This window comes from Hippoglossus hippoglossus, chromosome 1, assembly GCF_009819705.1.
Source record: "Hippoglossus hippoglossus isolate fHipHip1 chromosome 1, fHipHip1.pri, whole genome shotgun sequence".
Taxonomy (NCBI): Eukaryota; Metazoa; Chordata; class Actinopteri; order Pleuronectiformes; family Pleuronectidae; genus Hippoglossus; species Hippoglossus hippoglossus.
In genome coordinates, this window is record NC_047151.1 from 75,494 (window position 1) to 91,437 (window position 15,944).

General features: G+C 42.4%; 1 protein-coding gene across 2 annotated transcripts in view; it reads left to right on the forward strand.

Annotated features, from left to right (window-relative positions):
* The window catches only part of LOC117766746 (neuronal membrane glycoprotein M6-a-like), a 43,044-nt gene that overhangs the window by 17,663 nt on the left and 9,437 nt on the right, over positions 1-15,944 (forward strand). For both annotated transcript variants that reach the window (XM_034594091.1, XM_034594081.1), the window contains exons 2-4: positions 7,417-7,609; positions 8,492-8,648; positions 9,793-9,946. In XM_034594091.1, coding sequence (XP_034449982.1) covers positions 7,417-7,609; positions 8,492-8,648; positions 9,793-9,946 — 504 coding nt within the window. The remainder of the gene's footprint in view (positions 1-7,416; positions 7,610-8,491; positions 8,649-9,792; positions 9,947-15,944) is intronic.

Consider the following 15,944-nt stretch of genomic DNA (forward strand, 5'->3'; position numbering starts at 1 on the left):
TGTTTACGTGAACTGTGAGCGCTAACATGACCTCTGCATGCCTTTTTGTCTGGAACAAGCCCCTTGGAACGGAACATCTTTCGCCAGGAGGGAAACAGGGGTCTGGCTGAACCTGTCCTCCCCCACTGGAAGAAGCGTGCTAGGTAACGCGCGTCTTCCTCTTGGCACCCAGAGTGGCAGGATGGGCAGCTGGATCACCCGCCGTCACGCTGGAAGTGAAGGGCTTCTTCGCCCAGGCGCCCTTGAGGTGGCTTGCTCTGAAAAAACGGCAGAAGCTGTTTGGTGGAAGCTTTTGTTCTGGGGAGCCTTTTACCCTCATAGCGCGACATGGTGGTCTCTGTGAGGGCTTCAGGCCAACACAATTCCAAGCTGAGCAGCCACTGTCTTACAGTCCTCGTGCAGGTCCATGCCAGGTCCTGGCTCCATGCTGGGAGCCAGGTTTGGGCTGCATGTACCATCTTCGGTCGTCAGCTTTGCAGCTGGTGGGGTGAAAATGGATTCCACGTCCACCTTGTCATCCTCAGAGCAGAGGCTAATGGACTCCAGTGAGTCGGAGTCACCACCGACGGTTACGCCCTGTCCGGACATTAGGTCGGTCTCGTGCTCGTCGGAGTCATGTAGCGGTGCAACAGCGTCGAGCTGATCGCCCCAGTGGGGCGAGTTTCCCTAGGTGCTCTCCACTCTCTCCTGTGGACGGGGGACGGCTACCCCCATCATAGGATCCAACGCTGACAAGTTAGCTTGGCGCGCTAGCCTGCGTTGGTTGGTTTTTGTGGAAAGGCGATTCTGGCGATGCTAGCGATTCTTGGGCGTGTTCCAGCCCGAGGCATGTCGAACATACAGAGTGGGTATCTGCCCCCGAGATTTTGTTACCACATGTGCACAACCTCGGCAGTACCTTGCTTTTGTCCATGGTGAGGGCAGGAGCAGGGTCCATGGTTGCCATCTCTTCCGATAAAACTGGAAGAGGTGAGTAACTACTATGGTGACTATCTACTAAACTCAGGAAGCTATGCAGCGTTCAGGTAGCGCTCGTCGACAGAGTAGTTAGCCCGTTAGCTACACCTGCCGTCTGAGAGGATGCTTCTAGGAGCGAGAAGAGGTTTTAGACTGAGGTGATGATGTGACGTCGGGTCTATATATAGAAGAAGGAAGTTCCTCCTCTGGTGACAGATGTCACGTCTGCCTGCCAGTCAGGACTGGCGTTGTGTAAAATTGCTTCTGGGGGATAGCGCGGTGGGCGTGTTCCATAGTGAGATACCGAAACGAATATTGAAAGAGAACCTATCCCTGCATGTGCTCCTCGAGAGGTTGTTAAATGGCAGGGTTGGAGAGGTCTGCAGGTGCAGGCTGGATGACGGAGAGATACAGGGGGTATAGGAGTGACGAGAATGGCCTGCCTTCTGTCTGTAACATTCTTGTAGACAATTGTCCCACATGATTGCAAGCGACACAACTGAGTTAAGATCAGTAGGTCCATCTCTGGAGGCTAACAACACTGAGTATTCGGCTGCAGTATACTCCCTGACAAAGATTTACCAAGAACATCAGGGTGATCAAACACATTTCAGATTTTAACCATTAAATCCTTACATGTAAAGGATGAGACATCTGTTTGAGATAGTATGGCCTCTGCCCAATCCAGAGCTCTTCCCCATTATAAGCCCACCGTATATTGTACAGTACCTTGGATGCCTCAGAGGTGAAAGTGACTGGAATTGAAGAAGGAACCCATGACCTTTACCTGGTCACAGAAGAACAGTGTCGGGTCTGGTGCATATGATTCCCTGCAAAGATTGCAGATGTGAAGGTGACTGAGTTGGCTGATTGGCTTGCACTGGGGGAGAGGACAAAAATATGAGGTAAGCAATATGCTGAGTTTATAGAGATAATTGGTCCATGATGGCCTGATTGCATTCCATTAGATTTCTTAAACCATCATGTTCTCCAAGGCATATTTCTTGGTTAGGAGTTTGGTGGATGGCTGTTGGGTCTGTTTGGCCAGTTTGTTCTGTCATAACGTCTGAATTTGGACACAAATACAGAACACAGACCACAGAGACTGTTTAACTAATTAATCGACTAGAGAGAATCATGAGACCCACAGAGGAACAAAGTCAGATAGGAAAAAATTCAACAGGGGTTTAAGAATAAAAAATACAGAAACTAAGTCAGCCATGAAGACAAACACAGACATGACCTGCCCTACTCTGCCTATGATTGGATTTTTTCTGATATTCTTATCCTAATTTACTAATCACCACTCCTACTACCTACCCCAGCAAACAAAACAACAAACCAATCAACAAAAGCAACATTACTAAACAATCAGAGACAGAGTAAGGCTGGTGAGGTTTTTGTTGTCCTAGGAAAAAAAGGTTTGCTACTGAATTATGCGCACCAGAGGTGATTCAGAAGGGATTATACTCTATGCTTATTGAAAAGTAAGTAGGTATACGCCTTATACCTGCATATACCCTGCACTACACCACTGTTTGCAAACTATCAAGGGTGTACTCTGCCTTTCACCTAAGTAAACTGGGATTGGCAGCACCCCTGTGACCCTTATAGAGGGATAAGTGTTTTGGATAATAGATGGATGGATGACAAAAATCCTAGAACAAACCAGGTTAATAAACACCGGCCTAAAACCTTGCTGTGCTCTGAGAGCTGCATCCATTCCTATTTGATCTGTCTGTTGTTGAGGTTTTGTTTGTCAGGTTGGAGTTTTTGGTACACACTTCTTTGGAGAAGCTTTTTTTCAGACAAGTAACACATCCCAACACTTGCTAATTATCTAACTTTTGTTAAATTTAGATCAGTTTAACAGGATGCATAAAACCCACCACTTCATGATGTTGGGTGTATGACAGGAAATGTTTAACTTTTAATGAACTGGGTAGAGATTGACTCACTGTAATTAACCTTTAAATATGGTAGCATGAAGGAAATTTATTTACAAAGTATGTTTTTCAAGTAAAACCAAGAAGAAGAAGGTTACGTATATAATTATAAAAAGTCATAAAAAACATTGACACCATATAATCAGTGGTTTATCCAGGCATGCCACTTTCTGAACCTACAGAAATGAAAATATTTACCCTAAGTTGTGCAATTTGTAAGTTGTGTAATTTGTTGAATTAATTTCTGATTTATTGTAGAGGTTAATGGGAAAACCGAGAGGGCCCCTTGTGCATTATATCCTTTTCATTATTATGGCCACTAATATAAAGGAATTTAATGGAGGGAGGAATAAGTCGATACAAATTGACTTAGCAGGCCTACAGAGGGTGAGAGAGGAGAGGGTCAGGAAGGAGGAGAGAGGGGAAGAAAGAGATACTGGAGAGAATGAAGCGATGGACAAGGGGTTTGCTCCTTTTTCCTCTCTCTGAAGTTAATTGAATCACTTTCCACTAACACAAGAGATGATAAATAGCTTTACTGTGAACCGCTAGCTCACTTGGATGGTTGTGGTTGGTGGAAGTGGTCAACCCCAACCCTGAATGCAAAACACAATTTTGCAGTTTCTGAAGTGACATTTCTTTTACCACCATCAGCCCAAGTTTTGATTTATACATAAGAAATATCAAAACACAGATCTCTATATAATTGAATGAAAAAAGAATAAGTCTTGAAGTACTGTTCTATTCAAGCAGAAGCAAGCAAAGAAGCAAAGAGTCATTTGTTGGGTATTTGATTTTGTAGCTCCCAGCTCTGAATTATGCCATACCGATGTTAAATTTCCTGGCCTGCACTTGTGAAGTCCTGGTAGTGTTTCCAGTTTGTACCATTTTATAGAGCCTCTCCAAATTAATCTGTGCATGACTTAATGACCAAAGTTTGTCCCTCTTCTGCTCATCTTACAGAGTAAGTGATTCAAATTCTCCATTCACACAGTTACAATAAAAATAAATAACATTCTGTTAATGAATTTAACTGTGAATTAAGTGTAACTTAATGGACTAATCTACTTAAATGTTTGTGGGTTGAAGCTGGAGCATTCTGCTGGCTGAATGGTTAGAGCATATGCTACATAACAGCAGTGTCCATAATTTAATTTGTGCCTTGGAACTTTGCTGTGTCATACTTCGCAGTTGACAACCAGATAAAGGCTAGAATGCTGAAAAAACATACATAAATATGTGCTTTTTCTCCTGGCAAGTGTGCAGTTGGAAAAATCATTTTGGTTTGTAATTGAACAGATGTTCAGTCTCATGCTGAGACACTACACTTTAATGGCATTGTATATAATTATGTAGTTATGTAAAGCTTATGTTTTCACCCATGCATGTTTGTTGGTCCATTTATTTACAAGAATACACAAAAACATGAAACCAATTTACACCAGGGATAGGGCCTGGCCCTGGGAAAATCACATTATATTCTGATGCAGATTTTTCACTTGCTTGAACTATGTTTATGTAACTATGTTATGAAAAATGTATAATTTTTGGTTATCAGAACAATTCTTTCATTCTTTTATATTTCTACTATAAGAAATGATAATCATGTGTATTGTTGGGCCTTGGTGTGGTTGTGCATTCTCCTGAGTGCTATTCTAGTTAACTATTTTAACAAAAATATCGTGTCGCTTTAAAAAATTCTTGGTGACACATTCATCGATACTTACAGTATATCGTATTTTAACATATCTTTGAGAGCTGGTTGAGTCAGTCACAAAACTATTAATGAAACAGCTGTGCACTGCCTAACTTTTATGCAGGAGTTTTTCTTTAAGATAATGTCTATTTAAGTATTTTTTTAAACATTTACTACATGTTCTACTTGTTCTCTGATGACTCCTTTTACTTGATTCGCTTGCAAGATCATCCCATATTTTTGCTTTGTCATGATGGGGTTGTGGGCTGGGGAGCAAATGATGGCTCATCTCTTTTTTGACCAACAGGACACTGTCACGGTGCAAACCATCAATCAATCAATAAAATTTTATTTGTATAGCCCATATTCACAAATCACAATTTGTTTAATAGGGCTTTAACAAGGTGTGACATCCTCTTCCCTTAACCCTTAACAAGAGTAAGGAAAAACTACCAAAAAAAATAACTTTAACAGGGTAAAAAGAGGGTACCTGTGCTATAAAAGAATAGAAAGCCTTGCACAGCATTATAGTTTTCAAATAGACAGCCTTTTGTAATCAGTAGTTGTTATCAATACGGATTGAGTAGCAAGTTGTATCTGTAAGTATTGATTCCTGTGTTATTGATGTGCTCATCTCCAATCATGATTTTACAGGCAGTTGAACAATTTAATGGGGATTCATTATTTATTCATCCAGGCTGTACATGCGCACTGATCTAGCCCCGCAGGTAAACATAGGTGAAACATAGGAGAGAGAAAGAAAGGAAGAAAGAAAGAAAGAAAGCACCAAGCACCACACACACACACACACACACACACACACACAAACACACAAACACACACACACACACACACACACAGTATAATTGCTTAACTACTGCCACTGGATAAAAAATTTAAGTCACAAATTATTCCTTATTCAATCAGTACCATGAAGGCCTAAAAATCAATGCCAGCGTCAATCAAATCACACAGTTATTGTTGAGAAATATTGATAGTTATCTGGAAAGAGGCCACCAGGAATGTAAACAATGAAATTGTTGAAGAAAAACAAAAATCAAGTTACAAATACACAATACAAAATTATAAAATATGCAATTGAAGTGTAATAGATAGAGCCATCGCTTTGATGTCATTTTCTATTATAAATAGACAGTAATTCGCTTTTTCGATTGCTGCAAGATACACTAACCAGCTGAATGTGAATCTTATCACAACTTTGTGCGTTGAGACAGCAGATGGATGTTTTATGTCATATTATGTGTAAATATTTGTACCTCTTTCTAAAAAAAAGAAAATAGCCACACATATAGGCTGAAAGCAGTTCCTTTTGTGTTTAGCTTGTCCCAGATTTTACCAGGTCAATGGACCTTTCTTGCATTTTAAGCCCAAGTATGGAAATGTAAAGAGGATTATAACATGGCTGAAATTCAGGATTCATGGTCACAAATACTCGCACACACACAGTGTCAGAAAGACATACACATACATAACTGCAGATATATAAAAGTATAAAAGAGCACTCTGTACAAAAGACCCTAACAATATCAAACACATCCGTCACTGTGCCTGTGCATCTGCCTCAGAACTGTCACACAAATGTAGCCTGAATCAATATTCTTTATGTGTAAAAATAAAGGTAAAATCCATATTTGTCTCCTGCATAACCACACTGAGCGCGTAGCTCATGAGTAATGAATGCTTTATTAAATGGAGTCCGTAAATGCAAAATGGTACCTTCTTACTAGGCATCACAGCTAGTTTTGTTCCTCCATTACTGGCTCACGTTCTATAGTGAAACAGACATCTGTGTGCTGATCATTTCTCACAAACCAGACTTTGTGTCAATTTAAATAGATGCTTTGTAGGTGTATCTGTTGAGTGTGTGTGTCCGTCACTGTATGAAAATACAGCACATGTATGTGCATTAGTGTGACTGCAACACTTGGAGCGCTGTGCTGCTGCCATGACAACACTGCAGGCAAAGTGGGTCAGCAGCCTCCTGCCACACCCCTGTTGGCATGGCAACAAGGCTGGTCAATTAAACTTCAGCAGCACGATGACTCACACACTCACACACACACACACACACACACACACACACACACACACACACACACACACACACACACACACACACACACACACACACACAAACCCCTTTCTGTGCAATGAGGAGGTGAAGGAGGGAGGGAGGAAGAGTGGTGTCTAGGCTTCTCTTTATCTTTGTTCCACTCTCTGTAGGATTGACGCTCTGTCTACATGTATGGTTTCAGTGAAGCTGAGTGGCTGCATGTCTGCTTATATGAAAGTGTGTGTGTGTGTGTGTGTGTGTGTGTGTGTGTGTGTGTGGTTTCACACACACACATGCTGAAATCCAAAAGCTGCTGATATTATGATATTTTTATACGGTGACGTGATGACATCTGCACAATTATTGTTTCACTGTCCAAAGAAAGTGAATGTTAATAAGAACATTATCCTTTTATAGTTTCAGTACCTCTAATCATTAATAAAGCAACAATTAATGAATACACCTTAGGACACAGCTGCTGCTTTGCAGCACTTTTCATTTTGGCACTCTCAACTGAGCTTTGAGTCTTTCGAAGCAGTGGTGTTCACATTTCTGATACACATCTCCTCCTTTGGTATCCTCTGATATTTTTTTTTACATGGTTGTGGATACATATATCCATTACTGGTCTTGGATGTTTCAGTTGAATTGATTTGATGAACTCTGAATTATCTTGTACAATCAGAGTTTCAGTCAGCGGTTGACTGTTGAAGACTAAAACTGTGTGTTTTGTGTTTTTTCAGGCTGTAAGGAGTGCTGTGAGCGATGTGTGGGCAGTCTGCCCTGGGCCTCTCTCATTGCCACCATTCTCCTCTACATGGGCGTGGCCTTGTTTTGTGGGTGTGGCCACGAGGCTTTGAGCGGCACTGTGAGCATCCTGCAGAACTACTTTGAAGTCATCAGAGCCCCAGGAGAAACACTGGATGTGTTTATGATGTAAGTGACTTGTAAGTGTTTTTAACCATCACTTCTTACACAGATCAAAGGACCTCACCTGTGGGTTTTCTTGTTTTACCACAATCACTTTAAATGGCAAATGTTCTCAGCCAAATTCTACCAGCCTTTCTGAATGTTGTAATTCCCCTTCATATACGGCAAAGCCCTTCTCAGATGAACAGTGAGTGAAGTTGAGTGAAGTTTTCTGATTCAAGGGGAATATTTTGTACTATAAACAAGGTACATCATAGTGACCTGTGAGGAACAGCGAGCATTTAAAATAGCACAAATGAAGACTTTTTGATGTTCAAACACCCTAATCTACTGTATAGGTAGCAACAAAAAGTCTTCTCATGTGAGATATAACGAAACATTGTAGAATATACATGACATTAGCATCTTGATACAAGGGAAAGATCCCACAACTAAAATAACCATTAAAAAGAACGAAACAAACACTTTTGTGAGGTCTTTAGCATATATGAAAACTCAAAAAACCTTCCACAGATCTTTTAAGGTAGTGATCACCATCCTTTTCAAGCCTAAGGGTTATGTAACACATCCCTCAACATTCTAGACCTTTAGCAGGATAACTAAGAGCAGGTCCAAGACAGACCTGAACAGCTCTAACTATAAGCTTTATCAAAAAGGAAGGTTTTAAGCTTACTCTTAAACATAGAGAGGGTTTGAGCCTCCCGAACTGAACCTGGAAGATGATTCCACAGGAGAGGAGCTTGATAGCTGAAAGCTCTGGCTCCTACTCTACTCTAGAAAGGTAAGCCTGAATAAATACACAAATAAATAAATACTCAGTGAGAGCTCAGACTGTATGTGTGTGTGTGTGTGTGTGTGTGTGTGTGTGTGTGTGTGTTCTCTCCACAGTATTGACCTCCTGAAGTATATCATCTATGGCCTTGCAGCTGGATTCTTTGTATTCGGAGTCCTGTTGCTCGTAGAGGGTTTTTTCACCACTGGAGCCATTAGGGATCTCTATGGAGAGTTCAAGATCACTGCCTGTGGACGCTGCCTGACTGCATTCGTAAGAACAATTTAGAACTAATAGAGTTATACACTGATATTTATTTCTATTAATCCTTTTAAGCTGGGTATAGACAGCAAGATGTTTCATGGTAAATGACAGTGATAGCTGGTGTGGTTAGAGGGCAAGTCTGGTGATATCATCTTTTTCTTACTGTCAAGAAATTACCCAAACAGTAACTATATATGAAGTTATACAAAGCGTCTCCACTGTACACAAATTAGGTCAATTAACCTAGATATGGGTGCAGTTTTTGCTGGTGACATAATCTGGAACTAGTGTCTGCGCAGTAAGGATCGTGGAGCTGTGGTATGCAGATGTCTGACCAATCAGTAGTAAGTTTCAGCTGACAATCATCACATTTGATCTTGTTTTTAATGCATATAATAACAAATTAAAGCCGAATTAAAATTAAAATTAAACCATTTTTAAGAAAATATTATTTACCTAAATGGAGTGGGGTTCCAGACCTATACTGCAGCCGGCCACCAAGGGGCGAACCAGAAATTTTGGGTTCACTTTTAGGCAACTGTTCACGTCAACCATCTTTATATACAGTCACTGACAGAGACCAAATCCAATGATAAATTGATCCTACTGATCAGTGTTTTGTGTATATCCACAGACTGATAATTTTATTTGTCTTTGTTAAAAAAAACATCAATGAGCCACATAATTGCATTGACTGACCTGTTTCTTTATTATCATAAAAATGACCGCTTATTATTGAACTGCACACATACTGCTTGCTGTTGCCTACTAAATGCAATATTCTACATGTCACATTATCATATGTATAAAATGATCTGGTAATCCTAATTAAAAAAAAAGATATGTTTGATTAAATAACATGCCATCGATGTAAAACCTAACTTTAACTGATTTACGTGTACTTTATCGATCAAATTGTTTTTGTATAGCCCATATTCACAAATCACAATTAGTTTAATAGGGCTTAACAAGGTGCGACATCCTCTGCTCTTAACCTTCAACAAGAGTAAGGGAAAACTACCCCAAAAAACCCTATTAACAGGGGGAAAAAATTTAGAAACCTCTGTATACAGCATAAATATCCTGTTGGGGACCTTTCTTTGAGGACCCCCTAATCCCCCCAACTGCATTATCTGTGATGGTGTGTTTGCAGCTCATGTTCCTGGCTTACCTGTTCTTCCTGGTGTGGCTTGGAGTGACAGCATTCACCAGCCTGCCAGTCTTCATGTACTTCAACGTTTGGTCCATGTGTCAGAACACCAGCTTGCTGGAGGGAGCCAACCTCTGCCTGGACCTGCGTCAGTTCGGTAAGTGCCATTATGACATGAATGATCACTGATGTGGCATATCTGCCCTATATAGTTGTTGTTCTAGTCACTGAAATTTTTGCCATCTTGACTTTGTGGTGGTTTATATTTGTTTATTTAAAACAGGGACAGTGTACATTAACATATTGCACCAGATGTGCACAGGGCACATTTTTATGTGTGGTCCCTTAGTATATATAATGGACATAAAACAATAAAACATGATAATTTCACATCACAGAAATAAAAACACCTGATCAACAGTATTTATACATTCAAAGAGGCCTTATCAGACCTTGGGGAGAACATCCATTATAACTTTCATTTAAACTGATTTAAACTAATACAGCAATATAAATACTGGTCATAAACAGAAAGTTTTCAAGATTATTTTTTTCCAACACTTTTGGAGCTCGTTTAAATATTCTAAAAAATGGTTGCATTCCAGTTAAGCAGATCTGTTAAAGGCAAAGGCAGAATAAGTCAGATTTGGTAATATCAATGATGGTCTTTACTTACAGTCTGTATGTAAATAGTCAAATCTAAAATCCCTCCAACATTGCCATGGCTGTCTCTGTACAGGGCTGTTGCAATGTCTGATGCCTCTGGGGTTTCCCACACACAGCCAAAGACAAAGTGGTTGCTTTTCACCATCTTTTATTAACCACGTGATACAAACATAAACTCACAAAACATAAACTTAAAAGGGTTCAGTAATTTCTGCTGGTCTCCAGCTTTCCAGCTCCGCTCAGTCTCGGTCCCTCCTTTATGAGCTTTGCTCATGTGCGTCTCAGTCCTTTTGCGTCTCCTGTGTTTCTCTCCCAAGTGTCTCCTCTGGCAGCTTAGCTGCTGCCTTTTGAATCCAGGGAGAGTTGATTGGACAATCAGTCTCAGCTGTGCCACCTCCCTGGTTCACCTAGAGGTCTCTCTGAGTCACCTCCACAAGGCCATAAAAACTGGAACACTATCATATTCCTCTTTCAACTTGGTGAAATTTGACGTTCATTGACCTTGCTTTGGCCTGAGAAGAGCTGTACATTATGATGTCATTGAGACCACAGCTACAAGTTCTATTTATTTTGAAAGAAATATTTCATTTTCTTCACTGTGAGATTTAGTAGTGGAAATATTTTTCCTATTATCCATAGAAACTGTTTATCTGCTTTTTGTATTCTGTCTCTGCATCTTTTACATATTAATCCAAGCAAGTGCTGCTCATAGATGCACTGTATGAATGTGTTTGTGAATTGCAAACTGTACTGTAAAGCGCTTTGAGTGGTCATCAAAACTAGAAACGCGCTATATAAATACCAACCATTAATCATTTACCATGGAAAACCACTGTGTAGTGCTACAACCTTAAGTGTAGGGGCAGCTAAGCAGAAAGATAAGTAAAGAAACACGGTCATTTTATTTTGTCATTTTCATTTCTTCTCTTTAGTAACAGTATTTCAATATTTATGAACTGTCTTTGACATGTGATACCTACAGTGAACCTCTATGACACATGTGGACATTGATTAAGGTTCAGTTTTTGTTCTGCATCAGTGTATTTTGTACTTTTTGTTCTACTTAAATGACCTAAGACCTCTTTAATCCATCTTTGGATAGATAAACACAGAGGTGACACTTTTTATGGGTGGATCAAGTCTGATTACTGAAAAAGGAGCGCAGGAGCATTAGAGATGAATTCACTAGCATGGACCACAGCACTTTCGGATGTGAAGGGAAAGGATGAAGATTGATGAAGAATGTCATTGTCAGGCTGTTCTGGGAGGATATGCCGTGGACTGGACGGATGGACACTCAGTGTGGGGATTCCATCTCAGGCACATTTCGACCCAAGTTGATGTTTGGGCTTGATAAATATTAGTGAGGTTGATGCGGATGTAAGAACTATATGCTTGGTTTGGTCTGAGATGCCCAGTTTGGCTGCAGTGGATGCTGCTCCGATGCGGAAGGAATGGGAGGAATTGTGATCGGACGATATACCTGAAATGCAGAGTACGCTGTGTAGTTACTTTTGAAAGTAGAATCTGGTGGCCATTTTTTTTCAGTCTCTGAGACGAAGAGAGGGTGTTGTGATGATGCCATGGCGGTAATCCTGGAGCGGATATATTTGATCAGAGGCTTGTATGGGCTGAGATATGAATCAAGGCAAAAATGGAGATGGGGAAAGAAATTCCCAGCTTATCTGTCTTACTGCGTCGGAGCGTAAATATATGAGTCAGGAGTATACTGTAGATGGACATGTCTGATAGGCTGGGATGGCAAGAAGGGTTGTAAACAGATTCAACGAATTCAGAGCACCTCAAGAAGCCCCAAAAAAGCTAGCAAATCATGACCTCTAGGCAGGGCTGGCGTGTATACTTCTGCTGCTCTAGGCGAAAAATAATTTTACCACCTCTCTTTTTGCAACGTACCATACTAGGAACAACACACAAACGCCAATATGACAAATTAGAATTGATTGATTGATTGATTGATGGAGACCGGGAGCAACCTTTGTTGAGGATATCTAGGACTGCGGTGTTATCGGTTTGGATCAATCTATCAAATTTTATTTGTATAGCCCATATTCACAAATCACAATTTGTCTAATAGGGCTTTAACAAGGTGTGACATCCTCTGCTCTTTAGCCTCAACAAGAGTAAGGAAAAACTACTAAAAAACGAAACCTTTAACAGGGTAAAAAGAACGTAGAAACCTCAGAGAGAGCAACATGTGAGGGATCCCTCTCCCAGGATGGACAGAAGTGCAATAGATGCCATGTGTAATGGAGAACATCAGAAAGATAAGGGTATTTACAGCATTGGTTAGAATAAACAGTTTGTAGCATAACTGAAGGTCAATGAATTGATGGATTATTGTAAGTAATGGTAGAGTATCTGAGTAGACATATTGTATATCAAGCAGTCTTGTAATCATATTCCTCAGTCAGCAGCCACCACGATCAGGATCCACCATCACGATCGGATGCCACCATAGTCCACAATTGTGGTCCACCACCACTATCAGATGCCAACACGATACAGGATCCGCCATTATTTTCACTATCAGCCAGCACGATACAGGATCCGCCATTACGATCACAATCTCTGATTCGCGATCCACCATCATAATCCCTGATGTGTATCGCGATACAGGATCCACCATTATGATCACAATCTCTAAATCTGGGATGTGGCTGTCACCGTGGCCCTGGATCTGCGGACGATAAGGCATAGAGACTCCGGGGAAGAAGTCAAGTCAGTAACATGTATTGATGAGACATACATTTTTTGGATGTGATAAGGAGGGAGAAGAGGGAAGAGAAGTTCCATGTGTCGTGTGTCCCCCTACATTCTAGACCTCGATGGTGCCGAGGAAGGCTGCCGTGTCTCAAGCTCCCCCACAGCTCTGCTCTTTTTTCTGTTTTTTTGTTATTTATTCAGCTTTATTCTGCATTGTGCACTCTGACAAAGCGAGCCCTATCATACTATATGATAGAGAACAACTTCTGCTCATCGGGTTGACGGTGAAAAACACTTTTTCACCGCCCATGGCGCTGTTTACCTGTCGTACCTGGAGCACGGAGGCGACGAAGGAAACAAGGGTCGCGGGCCGGCGTCCTAGTCCGGCTGAGGAAACGTGAGAACCGGCCTCCACTACCAAGTATTCTTCTGGCTAATGTTCAGTCTCTGGATAACAAGCTGGACGAACTTCATAACAGGATGGTTTTTCAACGGGACATTAAGTTTTGTAACGTGATGGTTTTCACGGAGACTTGGCTCGACCCCTCGATCCCGGACTCCGCCATTGTTCCCGAGGGGGTCTCCATTCACCGCCAGGACCGGACAACAAACTCGGGGAAGAGCAAGGGAGGAGGTGTCTGCTGCATGGTGAACAATTTTCAACCTGTCACTGCTCCAGTCTGTAGTCCCCGCATGTTTCAAGGAGACCATCATTGTCTCTGTTCCCAAGAAAACAAAAATCCTCTGCCTGAATGACTATCGCCCAGTAGCACTCACCTCGACCATCATGAAGTGTTTTGAGCGGCAAGTCAAACCCTTCATCACCTCCTCCCTCCCTGACTCTCTGGACCCTCTTCAATAGGTCGACTGCAGATGCCATCTCCCTCACCCTTCACACTGCCCTCTCCCACCTGGACCAGAGGGACACATATGTGAGAATGCTGTTCATTGACTACAGTTCAGCATTCAATACCATCGTGCCCCTGAAGCTCGTCATCAAGCTCAGAGACCTTGGGCTCAACACCGCCCTCCGTGATTGGATCCTGAACTTCCTGACGGGCAGACCATAGGCGGTGCGGATAGGCAGCACCACATCATATAGGCTTTATGGTAAAGGCAGGTTTTAAGCCTACTCCTTAAAGGGGACATAGCATGCAAATTCCACTTTGTTAGTGCTTCTACACGTTAATGTGGGTATCTGGCATGTCTACCAACCCAAAAACTCTGGGGAAAAAACACTCGCGCGTTTTGTTATGGTTCCTCTAAGTCAGAAACGTCATGCTTGAGCGATTCGATTGAGCTTCCTGGGTTTTGTGTCGTAACAAGGCACTGGAAGTCTCCCTACATGGTCTTGGCCCCCCCCGTCCCCCCACACTCATTACGCCGGGTTTACACCGGAGGCAGCGAGGCTGCGAGGCAGCGCAGCGCCGTTCCCAAGCGCGCAGCCGCCGGGCTGTTCACACGGGACGAGCATTTCTCCGCTGGTCAGCCCGCGATTCACTCACATGTGGCATTTGTCTGGATCGTTGGGACTGGGAGGCTGCAGCAGTTGCTTGGGCGCGACCGCTCGCTCTCCCATGCGTGAGCTGGAATTTGTGTCAGCGCCACACAGCCAACAGTGTGGAAGACTTCCGCAGTGTTCAGCACTACTGTACGCCGGGTTACAGTAGTTACGCCGGGTTAACACCGGACGCGGAAGCGCCGCTGCGAGGGAGCGCAGCGCCGTTCTCAAGCGCGCAGCCGCCTGGCTGTTCACACGGGACGTGCATTTCTCCGCGCTGGTCAGCCCCATAGACTGTATATATAAGGTCAGCCCGCGATTCTGCTTTCTCCGCTTGTTGTTGTACCCGTTGAATGTCGGGGTTCGGGGGTAAATGATGGTCTTCATAGCCCCCCCCCCCCCCACCTCTCTTTCTCTCTCTGTCTGTCTGCTTGTGTGCTTGTAGTGGATGGGCAGAGGGGGACATTTAATTATGTGATTGGGAAAATTAAAACTCCAGGACAACAGAAGGGGAATACAAAGTATGGGATGCATATTTGATAATTTATATCATATAAAATATGTAATTTATATCGTTTAAAATCATGGGGGGAGAGGGGGGAGGGGGGAGCTGGCTCATTAGCATTTAAAGGAACAGGCACTCAAAACAGGTCACTCTGTGGAGGGCTGTTTTATACAGGGTAAAAAGGGTGCTGTTTTAAATGATCCTTGTGGTATTTTGACCAAAGTATGTTACAGACATTTCATTAAGACCCCAAGGAACCATATCAACTTGTGGTAAAATGGGCATGCTATGTCCCCTTTAATGTAGAGAGTTAGGGTTAGGGTGTCTGCCTCCCGAACTGAAACTGGGAGATGATTCCCAGGATGAGTATGGACTTTCTGGACCATTCATGCCCCCAAAGAATGGCAGCTATGACTATGGGATATATCTCATGAAGCGCAGATGAAAGACAGCAGGAGTCTGAATCGAGAGATTTAAGCTCTAGGGGCCAAGCAGAGGTGAAACCATCTCCATCTGCAATAGCCGCCGAAACCTGTGGAAGGAGCTGCATCTGTGAAAACTTGGATATCCTCAGGGTTAGTGATGAAGTCATCAGAGAAGAACAAGTTGCGACAAGCACATTTCCATTTTGCATGCATCGTCCAGGACAACTCTATCATGGAGAGAGGGGACGGCTGCAGCTCTGGTCGACAGGTTAGAGACGAAGGATTTCCCTTGAGGAATTATGCGGATTGCATAATTGAAATGGCCAAGGAGGGA